Below are 21,968 nucleotides of genomic sequence, written 5' to 3' on the forward strand. Positions count from 1 at the left end.
AAAAAAAAAATTGTTTAAAATATTAAAAAAATTTAATAAAAACAAAAAATACAAAAAATAAGAAAATATAATTTTCTGAAAAGTATTTTTGAAAAAACACAACCAAGCAGCTGAATGTTTTTTCTTTTTTTTTCAATTCGACTACAATTATCCATCATGGACCAGCCCACCACGAAGTCCATGTGGTCCTGAATGGTTTTTTTTTTTTTTTTTTTTTTTTTTTTTTTTTTCAATTCGACTCCAATTTTCCATCATGGACCAGCCCACCACGAAGTCCATGTGGTCCTGTATTCTTTTCGTTGTTGAAAAAGAGTAAAATAAAATAACGTGACTTTTTCTCATCATAAAATTTGGTTTGTTTTTCAGAAAAATTTTTAGGAAAAATTCTCTACAAATAAATTTTCAAGAGTAATCAAATCAAATAAATTTTTTTAAAAAAAATCTCAAAATTTTGTTTGGTTACCTACTTTCCAAAATCACTCTCTCTCTCATACACATCAAATCAATCACTTTTTTTAAAACTCTCTCCCCAAAACAATTTTCCAAAACCATTTCTGAAAAAAACCAAACCAAACAAGTTTTTTTTACTTTTTATCTCAAAAACTACTCTACAAACACAAACCAAATACACTCATTATATTTCCATTGTGTTGGATAAATATTGTAAGAATGTGCAAAGTGAATGCCGTTTTCTATTTCAGAGTGGCATTCTTGCTTCATTTGCCATAACTCAAAATTCCATTTCTTTTGCTGTCCAAAAGCCATGTGCCAATGCTGCATCGCGCTGCTGCAGAATTTGCACTTGTTAGAAGGAACAAAGGATTCTGCAGTCACTGCTTAAAACTTGCACTGCTTCGAGAAGAGAACATGGATGTTGACTCTGATGGGGTATAATACTATCTAAGAAGACCTGCATATTTCATTCTTGAAATTATGTTACTTATCCTTTGCATTGCGAAATGATTTCTTTCTTGGTTAGTGAGTTCTTTTATTTGGTGTGGGATCATCTCTTTTTATGAAGAAAGAAACCCCTTTGTTTAGCATAATAAATACATTATCAAATTTCAGTCATGGTTACAGTGATAGGAATGAAATTTCAGTCATGGTTACAACGATAGGAATGGAACTTTTCTAATCAGTAAAAGTCAGTTGTCAGTAATTGGATTAGCACATGTAGGAACTAGCCTTTATACTCTTGTAAAGCACTAAGTGCTTACTTCCTAATTCAATTCTCCTTAGAGAAAGTTAAACCCATGACTTTTCTCTTGAGACTAAACTCTTAGGAGAGTTATGGTGGCTAACTAGGCTAGGCCTAGTTGGTTATTAGGAATAAAATTACATTAATAAGATTCTTAGTCTTAATTTCGTCCATTCATTGGGCAGTGCGCTTTTTTTATTATATTTTTTTAAATGTTGGTGCAACATAGAAAAAGAGTTTTTTTTATTTGAAATGTTTAGGTTTGCTCAACATAATAACCTAAATTTTACTCTTGTAACCATTAAAAGAAGAGGAAATATCATTTTGGCTTTCAATTTTTTACGTATTTTTTAATTTGACCACCAGACTTCAATAAATATCAATTTTATATCTAAATTTCTAAAATTTTGATCAATTTAGCCACTGCTATTATATTTCGTCTACAATTAGATGAAATGTGCTGACGTGGAACCAAAGTTTATTTAGGATATCATTTTACCCTCCAAACTATACCTTAAAAATCAATTTGTCCCCCAAATATAAAAAAAAAAAAAATTAATTTAAATATTTAATAAATAATTTTTTATCTCAATAATGAAAAAATTAGATTTTAAATAATATATACTTTGCAAAAAAATATGAAAATTCTCATTTAAAATTATCTTGGGATTATGAAGTATGAGTATTTCAGCAAACACATCGTACCTATACCGGGTATTTACTAAATTTTGAATTTTTTTCCCACTCAAATTGCTGATAGTTGATCAAGTCTATTGAAATTAATTTGGATAACAGTTACAATTGCGTTTGCGCACACACATAAAGTGGCTAAGAAATTTTTAGCTCAATATGTTTCTCTAGGATTGACTCAAGATAATTTGAGACCTATGAAACACAGGTACGGGTATGAGTACTGGTATTGGTACGATACGGGTATATCGATACGGTAAAAAAAAAGTACAGTACGGGTACGACTTAATACGTTTATAAAAAAAAATTAATTTATAATTTGAAATAATACAGCAATTGATTAAATGGTTTAATTTGTTAAATCCAATATACAATTGACATTTAATGCCAAAAATACAGGTATAAGATAAACCAAAATTATATTAAATAATTTACAAATCATAATTTAATTTTAAAACTATGCTAAGCACAAAACTAAAAATGAAAAAAAAATCTAGTAAAAAGAATTTTATCTTTTTAATAGAAGAAAATATTGTTTCGACTGGGGTACGACACAACTTGTGTATATACTAGATATGTATGGGTACGTCAAAAATTAAGAAAAAAAAATTTGAATACGTATTTTGTGTACTTGGTATGTATGCAAAAATATCATACGTCGGTAAGTACTCGGCACGGGTACGACAGGTTTGTCGAATTATTCATACTTCATAATCTCAAGATAATTCTAAATGAGGATTTTTATTTATTTTTTATTTTTTTATTTTTTTTGCAAAGTATATATGATTTAAAATTTAATTTTTTCATTATTGAGATAAAAAATTATTTATTAAATATTTAATTTTTTTTTTATATTTGGGAGGCAAATTGATATTAAGGTATAGTTTGGGGGTAAAATGAAATTCTAAATGAATTTTGGTACCATGCCAGCATATTCCGTCGACGGAATGTAACGGCAGGGGCCAAATTGATCAAAATTTCGAAAGTTTGGGTGTACAGTTAATATTAATCGAAGTTTGTGAGTCAAATTGAAAAGCATCTGAAAGTTTGAGGGTATCATGATATTTCCTCTTAAAAGAACATCAATGATATAAATTGTCTAATACAAAATAATATTTATTAGGGCTACTAAATAAATAGTCCTATTATGGTTGATAAAAAAAAAGAGGGAAAAATTATGCAAATAGTCCTTATAATTTACACGATGTGTTAATTTTTTTAGGATGTATGAGATAAATTCACATTAAAATGAATTTTTTATTTTTTTTCTTTTTTTCAATTCGACTCCAAGGGAGCTTTTTTGATAAATTCATTTTCTAAGAGCTTTATTCCATCCAACCCATATTCTTTTTGACTATTCCATTAGGTACAATTTGAGATAAGAAGACCAAAATACCATTTTCATCTACTTATGTTCCATTTAGTTCACATTATTTTCTTATGTTTCAATAAGTCCTATGGGTGACATAATTACCAAAATACCCTTAATGTGAATGTTCACGCCGTCAATGTAAATGTTCATATCGTCAATGTGTAGGGGCCCGGCCCATGTTGATCCACGTGGGTGCCCGAAAAAATTCGAGTCGGGCCGGGCCGGCCCACAGGCCAAAAAATTAGGCCCGACCCGGCCCGTTGATAATATGAATATTTACATTGACAAGTTAACATTCACATTGATAGGAGTGTAAAATTAGCCCGAAACCAGCCCGCCGCCCGGGGCGGGCCCGGGCCGGCCCATTCACAATGTGAATATTCACATTGACATATTAACATTAACATTGACAAGAGTGTAAAATTGGCCCGTGACCCGTAGGCAGACCGAAGCCCGGGTAGGGGCAGGCCCGGCCCGGCCCGTTGACAATGTGAATATTCACATTGACATGTTAACATTCACATTGATAGGAGTGTAAAATTAGCCCGCGGCCTGTGGCCGGCCCGAAACCAACCCGCGACTCGTGGGCTGCCCTGGGCGGGCCCGGCCCGACCCGTTGATAATGTGAATATTCACATTGACATGTTAACATTCACATTGATAAGAGTATAAAATTAGCCCGTGCCCCGTGGCTGCCCGAAACTAACCCACAGCCCGTGGGCGGCCCAGGGCGGGCCCGGCCCGACCTATTGACAATGCTAATATTCACATTGACATGTTAACATTCACATTGATAAGAGTGAAAAATTGACTCGCGTCCCATGGACGGCCCGGGGCGAGCCCGGTTCGGCCCGTTGACAATGTGAATATTCACATTGACATATTAACATTCACATTGATAGGAGTGTAAAATTGGCCCGTGGCCCATGGACGGCCCGAAGCCCGCCCGCTGTCCAGGGTGGGCCCGGCCCGGCTCGTTGACAATGTGAATATTCACATTGACATATTAACATTAACATTGATAAGAGTGTAAAATTGGCCTGTGACCCGTGGGCAGCCCGAAGCGCGGCCCGGCCCGTTGACAACGTGAGTATTCACATTGACATGTTAACATTCACATTGATAAGAGTATAACATTAGTCCGTGCCCCGTGGCTGCCCGAAACACGCCCACGGCCCGTGGGTGGCTCGAGGCGGGCCCTGCCCGGCCTGTTGACAATGTGAATATTCACATTGACATGTTAACATTCACATTGATAAGAGTGTAAAATTGACTCGCGTTCTATGGGCAGCCTGGGGAGGCCCGGGTTTGGGTCCAGGCCTACCCCGGACCGCGGGCGAGCTTCGGGCTGCGGACAAATTTTACACTCCTATCAATGTTAATATTAACATGTCAATGTGAATATTCACATTGTCACGGGTCGGGCCAAGCCCACCTCGGGTTGCGGTCGCGTTTCGAGCCGCCCACGGGCTGCGGGCCAATTTTACACTCCTATCAATATGAATGTTAACATGTCAATGCGAATATTCACATTGCCAACAGGCTGGGCCCGCCCCGGCCCGAGGTCGGGCTTCGGGCTGCCCACGGGTCACGAGCCAATTGTACACTCTTATCAATGTGAATGTTAACATGTCAATGTGAATATTCACATTGTCAACAGGCCGGGCCGGGCTCACCCCGGGCCGCCCACGGGCCGTGGGCAGGTTTCGGGCAGCCACGGGGCGTGGGCTAATTTTATACTCCTATCAATGTGCATGTTAACATGTCAATGTGAATATTTACATTGTCACGGGTCAGGCCAAGCCCGCCTCGAGCTGCAGTCGGGTTTCGGGCCGCCCACGGGCTGCGGGCCAATTTTACATTCTTATCAATATGAATGTTAACATGTCAATGTGAATATTCACATTGTCAACAGGCCGGGCCCGCCCCGGGCCGCGGGTGGGCTTTTGGCCGTCCATGGGCCGCGGGCCAATTCTATACTCTTATCAATGTGAATGTTAACATATCAATGTGAATATTCACATTGTCAACGGGCCGGACCGGGCCCGTCCCAGGCCGCCCAGGGCCCGCCCCGAGCCGCCCATGGGCCGCGAGTGGGTTTCGCGCGGCCACGGGGCGGGGGCCAATTTTACACTCCTATTAATGTGAATGTTAATATGTCAATGTGAATATTCACATTATCAACGGGCCGGGCCAGGTCGGGCCCACCCTGGGCTGCTGTCCAGTTTTATAATCTTATCAATGTGAATGTTAACATGTCAATATGAACATTCACATTGTCAACAGGCCAGGCCAGGCCCACCCACAGGCCGTGGGCAGGTTTCAGGCAGCCATGAGGTGCGGGCTAATTTTACACTCCTATCAATGTGAATGTTAACATGTCAATGTGAATATTTACATTGTCAACGGGGCGGGCCGGGCCCGTCCCGGGCCGCTGGCAGGCTTTTGGCTGCCTATGGGCCGCGGCCCAATTTTATACTCTTATCAATGTGAATGTTAACATGTCAATGTGAATATTCACATTGTCAACGGGCCGGACCGGGCCCGCCCCCGGCCGCCCATGAGCCGCGGGCAGGTTTCGTGCCGTCACGGGACGGGGGCCAATTTTACATTCCTATTAATGTGAATGTTAACATGTCAATGTGAATATTCACATTGTCAACGGGCCGAGCCCGCCCTGGCTCGCGGGCGGGTTTCAGGCAGCCCACGGGCCAATTTTACGTTCCTACCAATGTAAATTTTAAAATATGAATGTTCACATCATTAAATTGCTAATCGTTCAAAAAATATTTATAAGGGTATCAAAATTAAATATAAGGGCATAAGTGTCCAAGAAAATAGTATAAATCAAGAAAATGGACTTTATGGAATAAAACTATACACACATAGGACTAAATAGATTAAAAAATTCATTTATAGACTTCTTAAATTAAAACACTTATAAATTGAACTTATCAATAAAAATCCCCGACTCCAATTATCCATCATGGACCAGCCCACCACGAAGTCCATGTGGTCCTGTATTCTTTTCGTTGTTGAAAAGAAGTAAAATAAAAATAAAGTGACCTTTATTAGAAAACTGTAAGATTTTTTTCATCATAAAAATATAACTTTTTATTTATTACAAAAAGAATATATCTTTTTCCATGACATGACTTTGGAGGGCACGCTATCACTGTCTTCGTAATGATAATGTTTTAGAGTTTTAACTTGTGAGTTTTAATGCAACTCTAATAATGTAGAGAGTATTTATATGAAGATGAGACTTACACTCCTTTCTCTATCTCTCTCTACTCTCTCTCTTACACTTTACTAGAGTTTCATTTAGGTCATGTTTGTTTGGACGGATTGAATTAGCATTCCCATGACTAATAGTCCTAGGACTACGAATCCGTTGGATTATATATCCTATCTTAACTAATAGTCAAGTTTAAAATTATTAGTCTGTACTTCAATTGTTTAATCAAATATCGGATTAATAATTTTATTGGACTATTAGTCCAATCCCAAGCTCATGTCCACCCAAACAAACATGACCTTAGAGTTCTCAAATTAGAGGTATGTATCATTACTCTATTATCACATAACACAACAAATATTCATAACTATCACTATAACACTTGTATTTTTTCTTATGTTTCATTTGCTTGAGCAGAAAATATTTTTTTATATTTGGTGGAGGTTGTGGGATGGCAGTAGTAGTGATGGTGGCGATGGTTGTGGTGATGGTGGTGGATGTGAGAGTGAGAGTAGTAGTAGGATGACATTGGTAAAACTTTAATTTGAAAAATATTTTTTATTCAAATAAATTTGTTTTTCATTGATCATGTACAATATTTTTCGTTGATTTTCGTTTTCTATTGTATCAAACACTAGAAAATATATATATAATTTACTATGGCAGCTAATGTTCGGATTTAAGCAAAGAAAATGATAGTTTTGTAACTTTACATTTGTCACTGCTTTATTAATGGCTTTCATTATAATGAAATCTTTTTTTTATTTTTATCATGTCTATTGTCAAATGTTCTGATTTCAGGGAGTGTCTAAAAGCTTATCATGCAGAGTGTGTGGGGGAAGGATGAGTCATTTGTTGAGTCTGGAAACAGCTGGACTTGCAGTAAGTCTCATTTATATGTGATTTGGTTTTCTTTTCTTGTATAACATTTCATTATTTATTTGTTCTTTTTTTAATGAAATCTTTACTTTTTAAGTAAAAGCATAGCACCTATTGCCACATGTAGCATGCATGAAGTCTAAAACTCATCAGTTGACATACAATGGCAACATGTATTTCAATTCCAATTTTTGGATGATCTTAAGTTTCCGATCTTCCATATAATTTGGTCAGGAAATTTTTTTATTTATTGAATGTTTATGAAAACCCTGTTTGCCCTTTATCTGTGACCAATTAAGTACGTTATAAAATTTTATCTTTACTGAAATGGACAAGTAATAATTGTTCCGAACTGTATTTAAATTTTTTTAACATGCTTAATTTATGGTATTGAGTCACCCTGATCACTGAACATAAGTATCACCTTGATTACAAGTTCTACAAGTCTGTGCAGACATGATATTATGGAGTCTCCACAACTCTGCTTAATGTTCTTATTCTGAAACTAGATGAAGCCGCATATTCCTGCCTATTGCTCTGTGTTTTTATGTTCTTAGTTTCTCATCATATTTCCATTGTGTTGGATAAATATTGTAAGAATGTTCAAAGTGAATGCCGTTTTCTATTTCAGAGTGGCATTCTTGCTTCATTTGCCATAACTCAAAATTCCATTTCTTTTGCTGTCCAAAAGCCATGTGCCAATGCTGCATCGCGCTACTGCAGAATTTGCACTTGTTAGAAGGAACAAAGTATTCTGCAGTCACTGCTTAATACTTGCACTGCTTCGAGAAGAGAACATGGATGTTGACCCTGATGGGGTATAATACTATCTAAGAAGACCTGCAAAGTACATTCTTGAAATTCTGTTACTTATCCTTTGCATTGCGAAATGATTTCTTTCTTGGTTAGTGAGTTCTTTTATTTGGTGTGGGATCATCTCTTTTTATGAAGAAAGAAACCCCTTTATTTAGCATAATAAATACATTATCAACTTTCAGTCATGGTTACAATGATAGGAATGAAATTTCAGTCATGGTTACAACGATAGGAATGGAACTTTTCTAATCAGTAAAAGTCAATTGTCAGTAGTTAGATTAGCACCTGTAGGAACTAGCCTTTATACTCTTGTAAAGCACTAAGTGCTTACTTCCTAATTCAATTCTCCTTAGAGAAAGTTAAACCCATGACTTTTCTCTTGGGACTAAACTCTTAGAAGAGTCATGGTGGCTAACTAGATTAGGCCTTGTTGGTTATTAGGAATAAAATTACATTAATAAGATTCTTAGTCTTAATTTCGTCCATTCATTGGGCAGTGTGCTTTTTTTTATTATATTTTTTTAAATGTTGGTACAACATAGAAAAAGAGTTTTTTTTATTTGAAATGTTTAGGTTGCTCAACATAATAACCTAAATTTTACTCTAGTAACCATTAAAAGAAGAGGAAATATCATTTTGGCTTTCAAATTTTTACGTATTTTTTAATTTGACCACCAAACTTCAATAAATATCAATTATATACTTAAATTTCTAAAATTTTTATCAATTTAGCCACTGCTATCACATTTCGTCTACAATTAGACGAAATGTGCTGACGTGGAACCAAAGTTTATTTAGGATATCATTTTATCCTCCAAACTATACCTTAAAAATCAATTTGTCCCCCAAATATAAAAAAAAAAAAATAATAATAATAATAATTTAAATATTTAATAAATAATTTTTTATCTCAATAATGAAAAAATTATATTTTAAATAATATATACTTTGCAAAAAAATATGAAAATTCTCATTTAGAATTATTTTGAGATTATGAAGCATGAGTATTTCAACAAACACATCGTACCTATACCGGGTATTTACTAAATTTTGAATTTTTTTCCCACTCAAATTGCTGTTAGTTGATCAAGTCTATTGAAATTAATTTGGATAACAGTTACAATTGCGTTTGCGCACACACATAAAGTGGCTAAGAAATTTTCAACTCAATATGTTTCTCTAGGATTGACTCGAGATAATTTGAGACCTATGAAACACAGGTACGGGTATGAGTACTGGTATTGGTACGATACGGGTATATCAATACGGTAAAAAAAAAAAGTACAGTACGGGTACAGCTTAATACGCTTGTAAAAACAAAATTAATTTATAATTTGAAATAATACAACAATTGATTAAATGGTTTCATTTGTTAAATCCAGCATACAATTGACATTTAATGTCAAAAGTACATGTATAAGATAAACCAAAATTATATTAAATAATTTACAAATCAAAATTTAATTTTAAAACTATGCTAAGCACAAAACTAAAAATGAAAAAAAAAAAATCTAGTAAAAAGAATTTTATCTTTTTAATAGAAGAAAATATTGTTTCAACTGAGGTACGACACAACTTGTGTATATACTAGATATGTTTGGGTACGTCAAAAATTAAGAAGAAAAAATTTGAGTACGTATTTTGTGTAATTGGTATGTATGTAAAAATACCATACGTCGGTAAGTACTCGGTACGGGTACGACATGTTTGTCGAATTATCCATACTTCATAGTCTCAAGATAATTCTAAATGAGGATTTTTATTTATTTTTTATTTTTTTATTTTTTTTGCAAAGTATATATGATTTAAAATTTAATTTTTTCATTATTGAGATAAAAAATTATTTATTAAATATTTAATTTTTCTTTTATATTTGGGGGGCAAATTGATATTAAGGTATAGTTTGGGGGTAAAATGAAATTCTAAATGAATTTTGGTACCACGCCAGCATATTCCGTCCAATTGAAGACGGAATGAAACGGCAGAGGCTAAATTGATCAAAATTTCGAAAGTTTGAGTGTACAATTAATATTAATCGAAGTTTGTGAGTCAAATTGAAAAGCATGTGAAAGTTTGAGGGTAACATGATATTTCCTCTTAAAAGAACATCAACGATATAAATTGTCTAATACAAAATAATATTTATTAGAGCTACTAAATAGTCCTATTATGGTTGATAAAAAAAAAGGAGAAAATTATACAAATAATCTCTGTAATTTACACGATGTGTCAATTTTTTTAAAATGTATGAGATAAATTCACATTAAAATGAATTTTTTATTATTTTTTTCTTTTTTTCAATTCGACTCCAATTATCCATCATGGACCAGCCCACCACGAAGTCCATGTGGTCCTGTGTTCTTTTCGTTGTTGAAAAGAAGTAAAATAAAATAAAGTGACCTTTGTTAGAAAACTGTTTGATTTTTCTCATCATAAAAATATAACTTTTTATTTATTACAAAAAGAATATAACTTTTTCCATGACATGACTTTGGAGTGCACGCTATCACTGTCTTCGTAATGTGATAATGGATTAAGTTATGATTAAGTTATTTATTACAAAAAAATATAATTTTTTATTTATCACAAATGTGATAATGTTTTAACTTTTTAGAGTTTTAATTTGAGAGTTGTTACGTTTTTATTATTGACAATTTTATTTGACAAAATTCGTTTCAGTTGTATTTATTGTCGCACTTTTATTTCAGTGAGGTTGTGAGTTTATTAGATGTGAATCCAACCCGAATTGTGCCGTTCAGAGAAGTTTGTAATGTTAATACTTTCAAGATTGTCACTTCGCTGATTATGATGAGGATCGAGCTACCCGGTCAGCTCGCGGCCGAAGCAAAATGCAAAAATGCATTCAATTTTGGTCTCCCCGCTCGAGTGGGGAAAGTGACGCTCGAGCGGGGTTTACAAGCTCACAGCATCTCTGCTATGCCTGAAAAAGTATTGGATGGTGTGATTCGACGCTCGAGCGAGCGTGAAGCCTATATGAATTACGGAATATGAAGTCTCCGCTCGAGCGGGAATGGCCATGCTCGAGCGGACCGCGCGAACACAGTTTTTCGGATTTCAATAAGGATTGGGTTTTCTTCCAAATCTAGGATTACTTTTGGTTTTCTATAAGTAGTTGGTTTTCTCCCAAAACTAGACTACTCCTGAAGTCCTCCAGATCTTCTTTTTGGTTCTTAAGATTTATATCTGGAGATATTTTGCTAGTTTTCTTTGATGTTTTGATTGAGTATTCAACTCATGGTTTAAAGAGAGTACATCAAAGGTTTTGTTTGTTCTACAAAAGAGAGAGTTGTTCTTCGGTGAATTCTGAAGAATTCGAGCCTGAAGTTTTGGTGGATTCCGGGGTGGCTCATCGTAAAGACAATTCCGAGATGAAGACGGGTTGGAAGAGGCATATAGAGGTTGGTTCAATTCGGGCGTGGATTCGCTAGGTAATTGAGAGTATACCTATGTAATTCCTTTATATCTTCTTAGTAAATAGTTTTGTGGCTGTTGCCCGTGATTTTTTTTATCACAATTGGAGGTGTTCAATTGTGGTTTTTCTACATAAATTCATTGTGTCGATTTGTCTTGATTGTTTGATTGGGATTGTTATATACTGCTTAAAATTGATACATAATCACAAATCAATATCTAGGGGATTTCTAGATTTTTCAATTGGTATCAAAGCGGGTTGCTCGTTTGTGTTTTAAAACTTTTGAGCCAAATCTTGTTTGATTTGTGATAATAGATTCAATTCGTGAGGGAAATTCTATGGTTCGACCACCCCTACTTGACGGATCCAATTATTCTTTTTTGAAAGCTCGTATGAGATCGTTGTTAAAATTTATAGATGAAAAAGTTTGGCAATCTGTCGTGAATGGGTGGACCGAACCAACAATTACCATTGATGGAGTAACTTTTCCCAAACCAATTGAAAAGTGGGACACAATTGATTACCAAAGTAGTAGCTAGAATAGTAAAGCTATCAATTCTCTTTTTTGTGTTGTCACACCTGAAGAGTTTAGTCGTATTTGCAATTGTTAAGTTGCAAAAGAGGCTTGGGATATCTTACAAACTATTCATGAGGGCACTCCTTCTGTTAAACGCTCAAAACTTCAAAGGCTCACGTCTAGTTTCAAAAACCTTTCAATGAAAGATAGTGAGACCTTTGATGAATTTTATGCGAAGTTGAGTGACATTGTAAATTCCAGCTTCAATTTAGGTGAAAAAAATACCAGAATCCAAAGTTGTGGGAAAAATTCTGAGATCCTTGCCCGATCGGTTCTAACCAAAAGTTACGGCTATTAAGGAGGCTCAAGATGTTAACAACCTCAAGCTGGATCAGTTGGTTGAAAATCTCCAAACTTATGAGGCACATAGGAATTTTAAAAAGAAACAAAATGATATTGCTTTTAGTAGTGCTCATAGAGTTGGAGAGGATTCTGATGAGGATTGTGAGATAGATTCCAAGATTACGGCTGCTTTTGTTAAACAATTTAAAAAATCTTTTTTGAAAAAGAATCCTAATCTTTTGGAATCTACTCATACTCATAAATCTAAAGGCAAAGATAAACTCAAAATTAATTCTATAGCCAAGAAGGAAAAAAGAAAGATACAAGGGAACTCTGATAGACTCCAATGCTATGAATGTCAAGGATATGGCCACTTTGCTTCAGAATGCCCCACTCGTTTGAAGAAGAAGAAAGCCCTCGCCATCACTTGGGATGATGAATCAGAATCTGATAAAGATGAAAGTGACAACGAAGATCAAAGCAAAGAGGGATATAAACAATTCCTTGCTTTCATGGCGGCTTCCGAAACTGAAGGACGAACAGAGTATTCGAAGAGCCCAGTTGAGAATGCCACTGATGATGAATCCTCGGGAAGTGATGATGAAGAGCTTGAGCAAGCTTATGAAAAGTTGTATAAGGAATCTCTTAAGCTATCCAAATTGAATGACAAACTCACTATGAAACTCACAGCATGTGAAAGTGAGAATGTCAAACTAAAGGAGGAGATTTCCGAGGCTAGGATTGAAGTCATCAAGATTTCTAATGATTGACAAGCTCTTTGTGCAAAACTCTTGACTTGTGAGACAGAGAGGAATGAGCTACAGCAAATCTATGCAACATATGAAGAAAAAATTAAAACTCTTGAGATGTCTCAAGTTGCTTTGGAAGAACTAATCATCAAAAAAGAGGAAGAACTCAAGTGTGCTATGGCTACCATTGGTCTTTGGAACAAAGGATCAAAGACTTTGGATAATATCATTGGGTCTCAACAAATTTGTTCTGACAAGAGTGGCATTGGCTTTGGTGGTAAGAAAGAGCAAAAATAGAGTGCATCAACATCTCATGATACAAGAACTCAAGGAAAGGGGGAACAAAAAATTCAACTTGAGGATGTACTTCTTAAACTTCCTAGAGTTGGTAAGGCCAAAGAAAAGAAGGTACATCCTGTTTTTATTTGTCATCATTGTGATATGCATGGTCATATTCGCCCTTATTGTTATAAGTTGCATGGGAGAGTGTCCTTGCCTAGACCTAAAAATTGGAAGTTGGAAGCCAAGTCGAGACGGGTTCCCATTGCAGGGGAAAGGAACCACAATGTCAAGACACCACCCAAGAACTGTAATTCTCACAACTTTGTTCGTACTAAAGCAGTTTAGGTGAGAAAACTTGACTTGTGTTAATTTGTTTTATCATTTTAGTTTTTGGGTTTCTGTGTGTTTTTTTTTTTTTTTTTTTTTGTCATTACATGTGTGCTTGTTCATTTTTTTGTCTTGCTTTATTTTTTTAAAAAAAAAAATCCCAAAAAGATTTTCTTAGTATGGTTTTGCAAGCTTGAAATTTTTGAGTGGTCCTTGGTGTATATTGGAATTGATGAGAATATCCATTACATGTTAATATATGTGTGCTTTCTGTGGTCATTACTCATTTTGGAGTGCGTGTTTTTTATTAGTATGTCTCATTCTGTACACACTCTTGGATTAGCAAATTTTGGAGTCTTTCGCCTTAGTGATTATTTTTTCTCTATGGATTTCTGTCATTGATCTTTTGCGTTTCTAGAGGAATTGACCTATACTAGCATATCATGGGTGATGTTGAGTCTCTTAACCATCTTCCATCTTTTTGCATCTCCACGGCTTTCCCCTCTATTCTTTGTAGTCCAGCCATGAAGAAAAGGCTACCTCAGAGTCACCAACTAGGCCATCCTTATTATATCCATACTTCTCTGGTTCGGTTTCCATACTCCTGAGTGTGTCAGCCACCAATGAGTGTGCAAAAGAAAAAAAAAAGAGTAGAAGAAAAAATATGCAAAAGAAAGAAAAGAAAAAAGAAAAAGAAAAAAAGATTCATTGATTGAGGGGAAGCCTCCGCCTTTACCCACCAAATACCCCTTGATTCCTAGTGGTTTGACTTTCCTTTGTTGTGCTTAGATTCTCTTACTAGAGGTCCAACTTTCAGATCACTACTAGGATTGAATCTAGTGTTTGTCGAACTCCAAGAGTCACACACACACTTTTATCATGGGATCTATGCTTTTCACATAATGCATCACTTTCTTTCATGAGGAATCTTTTACAGACTGTGTACATTGTGTTTACTAGTAATTGTGCTTCTTGGATAATCTTGTGTGATTTAAGGTACAAATATGAAATTCCTTGCTTGCTCCACCATATTATCTTTGTCGTTTTCTTCTTGTTCATTGTTTTCAGTGTTTGTGGTTGCTTTTAGTGAGGGGGAGTTTGGTTCATCTTGACTTGGGTTGGTTTATGATCTTGCTTTTGTTGATTGAGAGTTGTTTTTCATGAGTCTTAGTTTTCATCTATTCAAGTTTTCTATCTCATGTTTCAAGATAATCGTGTCATATGTCTATTGCTTTTTCATATACTCTTGTGGGACTCATAGTTGTTTTGGAGATTGTGGCACTAATAACTGTTTTACAGATCATGACTTTGAGGAAGAAGTTGGCTTTTGTTGGCTGTAATGGGTTGGGTTTTTAGGATTTTATTTGTTAGGTGTGTTTTGTCACGGCATTACCAAAGGGGAAGATTGTTAGGTTTTTATTATTGGCAATCCCGTTTGACAAAACTCCTTTCAGTTGTATTTATTGTCGCACTTTTATTTCAGTGAGGCTATGAGTTTATTAGATGCGAATCCAACCCGAATTGTGCCGTTCAGAGAAGTTTGTGATGTTAATGCTTTCAAGATTGTCACTTCGCTGATTATGATGAGGGTCGAGCTGCCCGGTCAGCTCGCGACCGAAGCAAAATGTAAAAATGCATTCAATTTTGGTCTCCCCACTCAAGCAGGGAAAGTGACGCTCGAGCGGGGTTTACAAGCTCACAGCATCTCTGCTATGCCTGAAAAATTACTAGATGGTGTGATTCGACGCTCGAATGTCGAAACTGACGCTCGAGCGTGAAGCCTATATGAATTGCGGAATATGAAGTCTCCGCTCGAACGGGAATGGCCACCCTCGAGCGGACCGCGCGAACACAGTTTGTCGGATTTTAATAAGGATTGGGTTTTCTTCCAAATCTAGGATTACTTTGATTTTCTATAAGTAGTTGGTTTTCTCCCAAAACTAGACTACTCCTGAAGTCCTCCAGATCTTCTTTTTAGTTCTTAAGATTTATATCTAGGGATATTTTGCTAGTTTTCTTTGATGTTTTGATTGAGTATTCAACTCATGGTTTAAAGAGAGTACATCAAAGGTTGTGTTTGTTCTACAAAAGAGAGAGTTGTTCTTCGGTGGATTCTGAAGAATTCGAGCCTAAAGCTTTGGTGGATTCCGGGGTGGCTCATCGTAAAGACAATTCCGAGGTGAAGACGGGTTGGAAGAGGCACATAGAGGTTGGTTCAATTCGGGCGTGGATTCGCTAGGTAATTGAGAGTATACATGTGTAATTCCTTTATATCTTCTTAGTGGATTGTTTTGTGGCTGTTGCCCATGGTTTTTTTTATCACAATTGGAGGTGTCCAATTGTGGTTTTTCCACGTAAAATCATTGTGTCGATTTGTCTTGATTGTTTGATTGTTATATACTACTTAAAATTGATACATAATCACAAATCAACATCTAGGGGATTTCTAGATTTTTCAAGAGTTTTAATGCAACTCTAATAATGTAGAGAGTACTTATATGAAGGTGAGACTCACACTCCTCCTTCTATCTCTCTCTACTCTCTCTCTCTCTCATTTCAATATCTTAAGATTTAAATTTATAAAGGTTTGACACTTGAACATGCATCCATACTCGATATTCGTACCCAAATCCATGTGACGTAAATGCGCAATGGCAAAAATAATGAAGGTGGCAAAACTTGAACTCAAGGCCTCCTGGAATTAGAGCTTTAATGCTATGTCGAATTGTCTCAAAAGCATAAGCTATTAGGAAATGACCCATGTAAATCAAGCTAATAGATTTATTTTTAATCACACTTTATTTATGAAAAGATGTAATTATTTTACTACCAATTATCATTATTAGATTACGATGCTAAAGCATTTGACAAAGCAAATATGGTTGGGTCAAGAGCAAGTACAATTGAACCCAATCATATTTAATGTAATGTTAAGTTATTCTTGCTCTTGACCTAACAATATTTGTTATGGCAATAGGGCCATCCTTGTAATTATCAGACAATATTCATGTACTATGTATTAAGGTTTTATAAAATTTGACTTTTACATTTATGGACTTAAAAGGATAGTCATAAGATATTCTCATGGTAATGTGCATTAGCACAGTGATGCGAATTTTGGTTTTAGCTAACAATTTGTTACTATTAATATTTTTCTTTTACTTATTTTGAAGAATTAATGAATGGATGAACTAATAATGAAAGAGCGAAAAGATAGATAACGTTATATAAAAATAGGAGACAATGAGCAATAGGATTATCTCCCTTAATCCCTTATATTGTACTTGTATATAGGAGATTACAAAACTACCCTCTTAACTAACACATAACCAACTCTCTCCCCTATGTTAGGGAAAAGATGTTGTTAATGCCCAACAGAGTAAAACTAAATAGAAGTTAAGAACAAAATATAACATACTAGATGATGCCGACGTGTGTGCACCATGGAGATTTTGTAATTTTCTTTAGTATTTATTATTTAATTTTTTTTAGTATTTATTTGAATTAAGAGATTTGGTTTGGTTATGATTTATTTGTTTTCATATTCTAATAAGATTCGGTTTCCTTTTTTTAATGGTGTGTTTAGCATATATAAGCATTAGGTTTGCATTTTATTCTTCAGCTTTGATTAATGAGAATTTTAGTATTTTAGGCTATGGCCAATGTGCGGCCTTCTTTTTCTTCTCCTCTCTTCTTCTCTTTTTGCTTTTTTTCTTAAGGCGTCTTGCATCACTAGACCTTAGTTGCATGAAGTGGGAGCGAGGGCGGAAGCGTTTATGTATCTTATAAACCAATATATTTATATTACAAGACTTTTTTATGTGTTTTTTTAATATATATATATATATATATATCTTAAAAGATGGACAATATTGAGCTTTTAATAAATATATTTTTACGTATTTTTTAATAAATATTAGAATTAAACTTTTTAAGAGGATGAGATTATTTATCTTGTTTGTTATAAGTATATACTCTCTCCATCTCCAAGGTATATCTTTTTTATCAGAGTTTAAATAGATCACCCATTTTGTTTGTCAATCTTTCCATTTTTGGAATGTCCCAAAATGTTATTTTATTTGAAACATCAAAAGAAAAAGTGTTTAATTTTCTAAAACTCTCTCATAAAGTGGCTATAACTATATTAGAAAAGTTGAAAACAAAAGGGAAATTATTGGAACAAATGCTTTAAAATTTGAATTCAAATGTTATAATTGTGATAATTGCATGCACCCTAAAAAAGTTGGAACTCCCCAAAAGGACTAACAAAATGGGACGGAAGGAGTATATTTTTGTAGGTAATTAATATGTAAATGACAACTCGGACAATAAATGCATTATTTAAATGTTAAAAAAGAAATTAACTCGTTAATGGAAAGAGGTCAAAAGCACATATACAGACATGTAACATGCACGAATAAGATACGGAAAAGCTGACACGAAAATTTCCAAAAAATGTTAGACATGTGCAAAATATATAATTTATATATTTATTATATGCTATATATAAGGACAGCTAATTATTATATATCATATATGTGAATATTTAAGTTAAAGATAATAATTTTTAAAGTCTAAAGAAATAGAATATGTATAAAATTACATTGTTTTTGTTTTATCATTGGGCTTCAAATTATTTTATTTAAACTTGTAGTGCATTTCATGTGTGTCAAAGTGTTAGAAAGTGTTCGACGAGTGTCACTTCGGTGTTGGACACAATACTTTCTTAGAAGTGTCATGCTTTTTAAAGAGAGAATAATTTCATTAAATGAAAAATAGTGAGAGAGTGGATTTTTGCCTATAAAAAAAAATGTAGTCAATAAATACACATTTACAAATGAGTCAAAATACTCTTTGAGAAAAATATAAATCTCATTAAATGAAAGCTATGAAGCACAGGTGCGAATACGAATAGTAGTACAGATATGCTGATACAGCAAGACCTAAAAAATATAGGATACGGGTACGGCTGGAGTACGTCAATAAATTTTTTTTTTATTTTTTTTTGATTTATAGTATGAGATTCAATCTACAAATCAAAATTTAATACCAAAATTAAAAGAAAAAATTATAAAACCAAAAGATAAATCATAGTTCAACAATACCAATACCAATACCAGAACAAAGTCTATAAGCTGTTTTAATGTCATTAAATAGGAAAAATTGCAAAACAAAGTTTCATTCCAAAAGCAAACTAAATAACACTTGAAAACTTAAAATTTCAATTTTAACTTTCATCAACTTCATTATTAAATAATACATCTTTTATCTACGGCATATCAAGTAAAGGATTTATAATTTCAAGTAAATCAGAACTTTCTAATAAATTAAACCTATCGCCACCAATGTCCCATAGCTTGATGTACCCTGTAAATCATAAAGTATTATGACGCAGCGGGAAAAATTTCATAGTCATACCTTTTAGTAGAGCCTGAAACGAAGAATCTCGTGGGTAAATCACGTGCTTCCAGGATATGAACAACCAACTCAATAGTGGAGTGATACTACAAAAGGAGTATCACCTACACAAGTCACAATGTGAAGCTGGATCGTTCTCATATAAGAGAGAGTTAGAGAGAGAGTCTGGAAAAAAAGGTTATGGGTAAAAACCACATAATGTATTTGATATCGATATGTTATTCCCATCATATCAGATATATATAATCAAATATTTAACAACCAATATCTATCTATCCATCTATCCATATCTATTGATATGATAGATATAGATATCCTGAATGGTTATCCAAATAAGTTTTGAATTCAAATTCAAACTTAAATGGATAAGGTTCAAAAGGTTCAGGTTCAAAAGGTTCAAAGGGTTATGCCAAATGGGCGCCCAATTTCTAACATCTCTCACTCGCACATGAGTTGGCATGACACTGCCACATCTCTATCTCAATCTCCCAAAAAATGAACAATCTCATACTAGCCAATGCACCGTGCGACTGTTGAGAACACCTGCACGTGGGAGCTCTATACTAGAAACTCAAAATAAGCCAGCATAGAGACATTAACCCAAAAAGAACAGAAATAGTGTCTCCTATACCCCAGACCCATCTAATTACACCGGTCCAATAAAACATCTCTAATCCCTAAAAAAAAAGCATGTTTGACCCTTTCAATTCTTGCAATATATTCACACTCAATCCGCCTCTCATACAGAGCGATGTGAGTTGCCGGCAATGAATATACAACAATGGTGTAATACTAGATGATCTTCATTTTGCCCTCACGCCATTTAGTTTAGGATTGACCGCTTTCCCAGTGATGTCCCTTAAGGCCGAATCATACATGACCGCAGGCAACATACCAAAGTAGCAGAACATCAACCCCTTACCTTATGACATAGTCAAAAGTCACAAAAGGGTACATAAATTAAAGTCATATCAATAATGACACGTAAGACTCACACGGTAAGGAAACAGGGATCCATTCTCTCACCTCATTACTCGGTCGCCAAGCACATGTAGTATGAATACATGTTACGGTAGAGTAACTCTTCCAAAAGAGTGATGTCATACTTGATACACCATACAAATCTTAGTCTAGTCGTTTTCTAGCGCCTAACCTGAATTCTCTATTTGCTAGCCTTCCAGACGCCAAATGAGATCTCGCATCTGGCTAATCATAACAGGTACAACATGGAAAGTGGGTACTAACATCCATGTTTGGTCCTTAACACGACATCATCTTGGTTGTAACCAAGGCGACATACATAGTGGATAATTTAAGCCTTTCTTGGCTCTAAAAAATAAACCACTAGTCTCATCCTTGCTCGCTCCCAAACGCCAAGGGCGATTGCTCGTGTGAGTGAGCCAATCTTGCCTACTGACATCATCATCTGCTAATCATTATGACACAAACCATAATAGTGTCAACATCGCATCATGTAATAACAAATAAGTGATCGATCTAAAAAACATGACCACAGTTTGCGCAATTCTAGATTCCAAACATAAGACTTATCAGCACCTTTTGCGATAAGAATATACAACGGAGTCCTCCGTGTGCGCCTCACATGAAGTGATTCAAGATCACTACCTCTTGCGCAATAACCTCTCTAAAGATATTTTGGTGACCAATTTGCGTTCATTCTTGATGCGCCCAACTAGCGCATTGAGTCTTACAAGGAGCAAATTAATATACTACTAGTAAAGCATTCTATCCACAGTCTAATGAGTAAGGTCAATGTCTAAACAACTCAGTTGACCATTTACCAAAGATAACACTTATCATGCCGAATACGCCCACATAGCATACTTTAGGCTCCCACAACAAAGAAAAGATCAAGGAATATAGGTCATCTGTTTCTCCCAAAGACAATCCGAGGATTCACTCAATAGCTAAGGCTCTGGCTTTTACCGATAGGTAAGTCAATGGATTTGCAATTTTACATCTAGAATCGTTCTAGGATATTCCTTATGTAAGTCATCGAAGACAAAATAGGAATTCTCCCAAAACAATCCCTAAGGATCATACATCCGAGCATATAAATTACATCACCCATGTCCATCATATCTAAAACAGAGGACTGCCCACCCTAGGTGGTAACAACCCTATAAATTCCTGGCTCATAATGACTAAGTGAGGAAAAACTTCTTTTGGACCATTGATCATGCCTCAGTGGTCTTCATCGATCATCGTTGGCCTATCATGGCTTGACGAAATCTAAGAACCACTATTTGGATAACTGTTTCAGGCTGTAAAAGATTTATTGGAACTAGCAACCTTTTTGCGCTCCTAACTTTTCACCATAAAAGCAGAAGGTAAATCCCTACGGATCGACTTATCCAATTCTCTAACGAGAAAGTTGGGTCACAATGTCCATAAATCAATGTTCTGAACTTATGTCAATCATAGCCTAAGTCAAAATAACCTCACTCCCCAAGAGGAAGTCTTCTCATGGTCTACACTTTCCTCAATGGTACGACTTTTCGGTATCTAGCGAGCCTTATGCCTCAACAATGACTATCCAAATTACGCATAACTTTAGAACAGTTTCGCGTCATAATGGAAAGTCAACCAAATTATAGAAATGGTTAATCTTCAAAGACTTTGTCTTCAACTGCGCAACATTGATCCACTTTCTAAAAAATAGGGGACTAGAGCCTTTGGCATTATC

General features: G+C 35.1%; 1 protein-coding gene across 1 annotated transcript; it reads left to right on the forward strand.

Annotated features, from left to right (window-relative positions):
* Nucleotides 1-690: 690 nt before the first annotated feature.
* On the forward strand, nucleotides 691-8,357 carry LOC145794630 (uncharacterized). The gene is made up of 3 exons (XM_082877039.1): nucleotides 691-888; nucleotides 7,300-7,380; nucleotides 8,009-8,357. Exons 1-3 carry the CDS (start codon nucleotides 772-774, stop codon nucleotides 8,114-8,116), a joined length of 306 nt encoding a protein of 101 aa, XP_082733165.1. The 5' UTR covers nucleotides 691-771; the 3' UTR covers nucleotides 8,117-8,357.
* Nucleotides 8,358-21,968: the final 13,611 nt, after the last annotated feature.

The sequence above is a fragment of the Camellia sinensis genome, chromosome 7 (assembly GCF_055761805.1).
Source record: "Camellia sinensis isolate YWXY chromosome 7, ASM5576180v1, whole genome shotgun sequence".
Classification (NCBI taxonomy): domain Eukaryota; kingdom Viridiplantae; phylum Streptophyta; class Magnoliopsida; order Ericales; family Theaceae; genus Camellia; species Camellia sinensis.

What these genes read in the sequence shown, in the direction of transcription:
- LOC145794630 (XM_082877039.1), top strand. Translation starts at nt 772, where the DNA reads ATGCTGCATCGCGCTGCTGCAGAATTTGCACTTGTTAGAAGGAACAAA. An exon ending in TGGATGTTGACTCTGATGGG is followed by an intron (nt 889 to 7,299) that starts GTATAATACTAT and finishes TTCTGATTTCAG; the next exon opens with GGAGTGTCTAAAAGCTTATC. An exon ending in TGGAAACAGCTGGACTTGCA is followed by an intron (nt 7,381 to 8,008) that starts GTAAGTCTCATT and finishes TTTCTATTTCAG; the next exon opens with AGTGGCATTCTTGCTTCATT.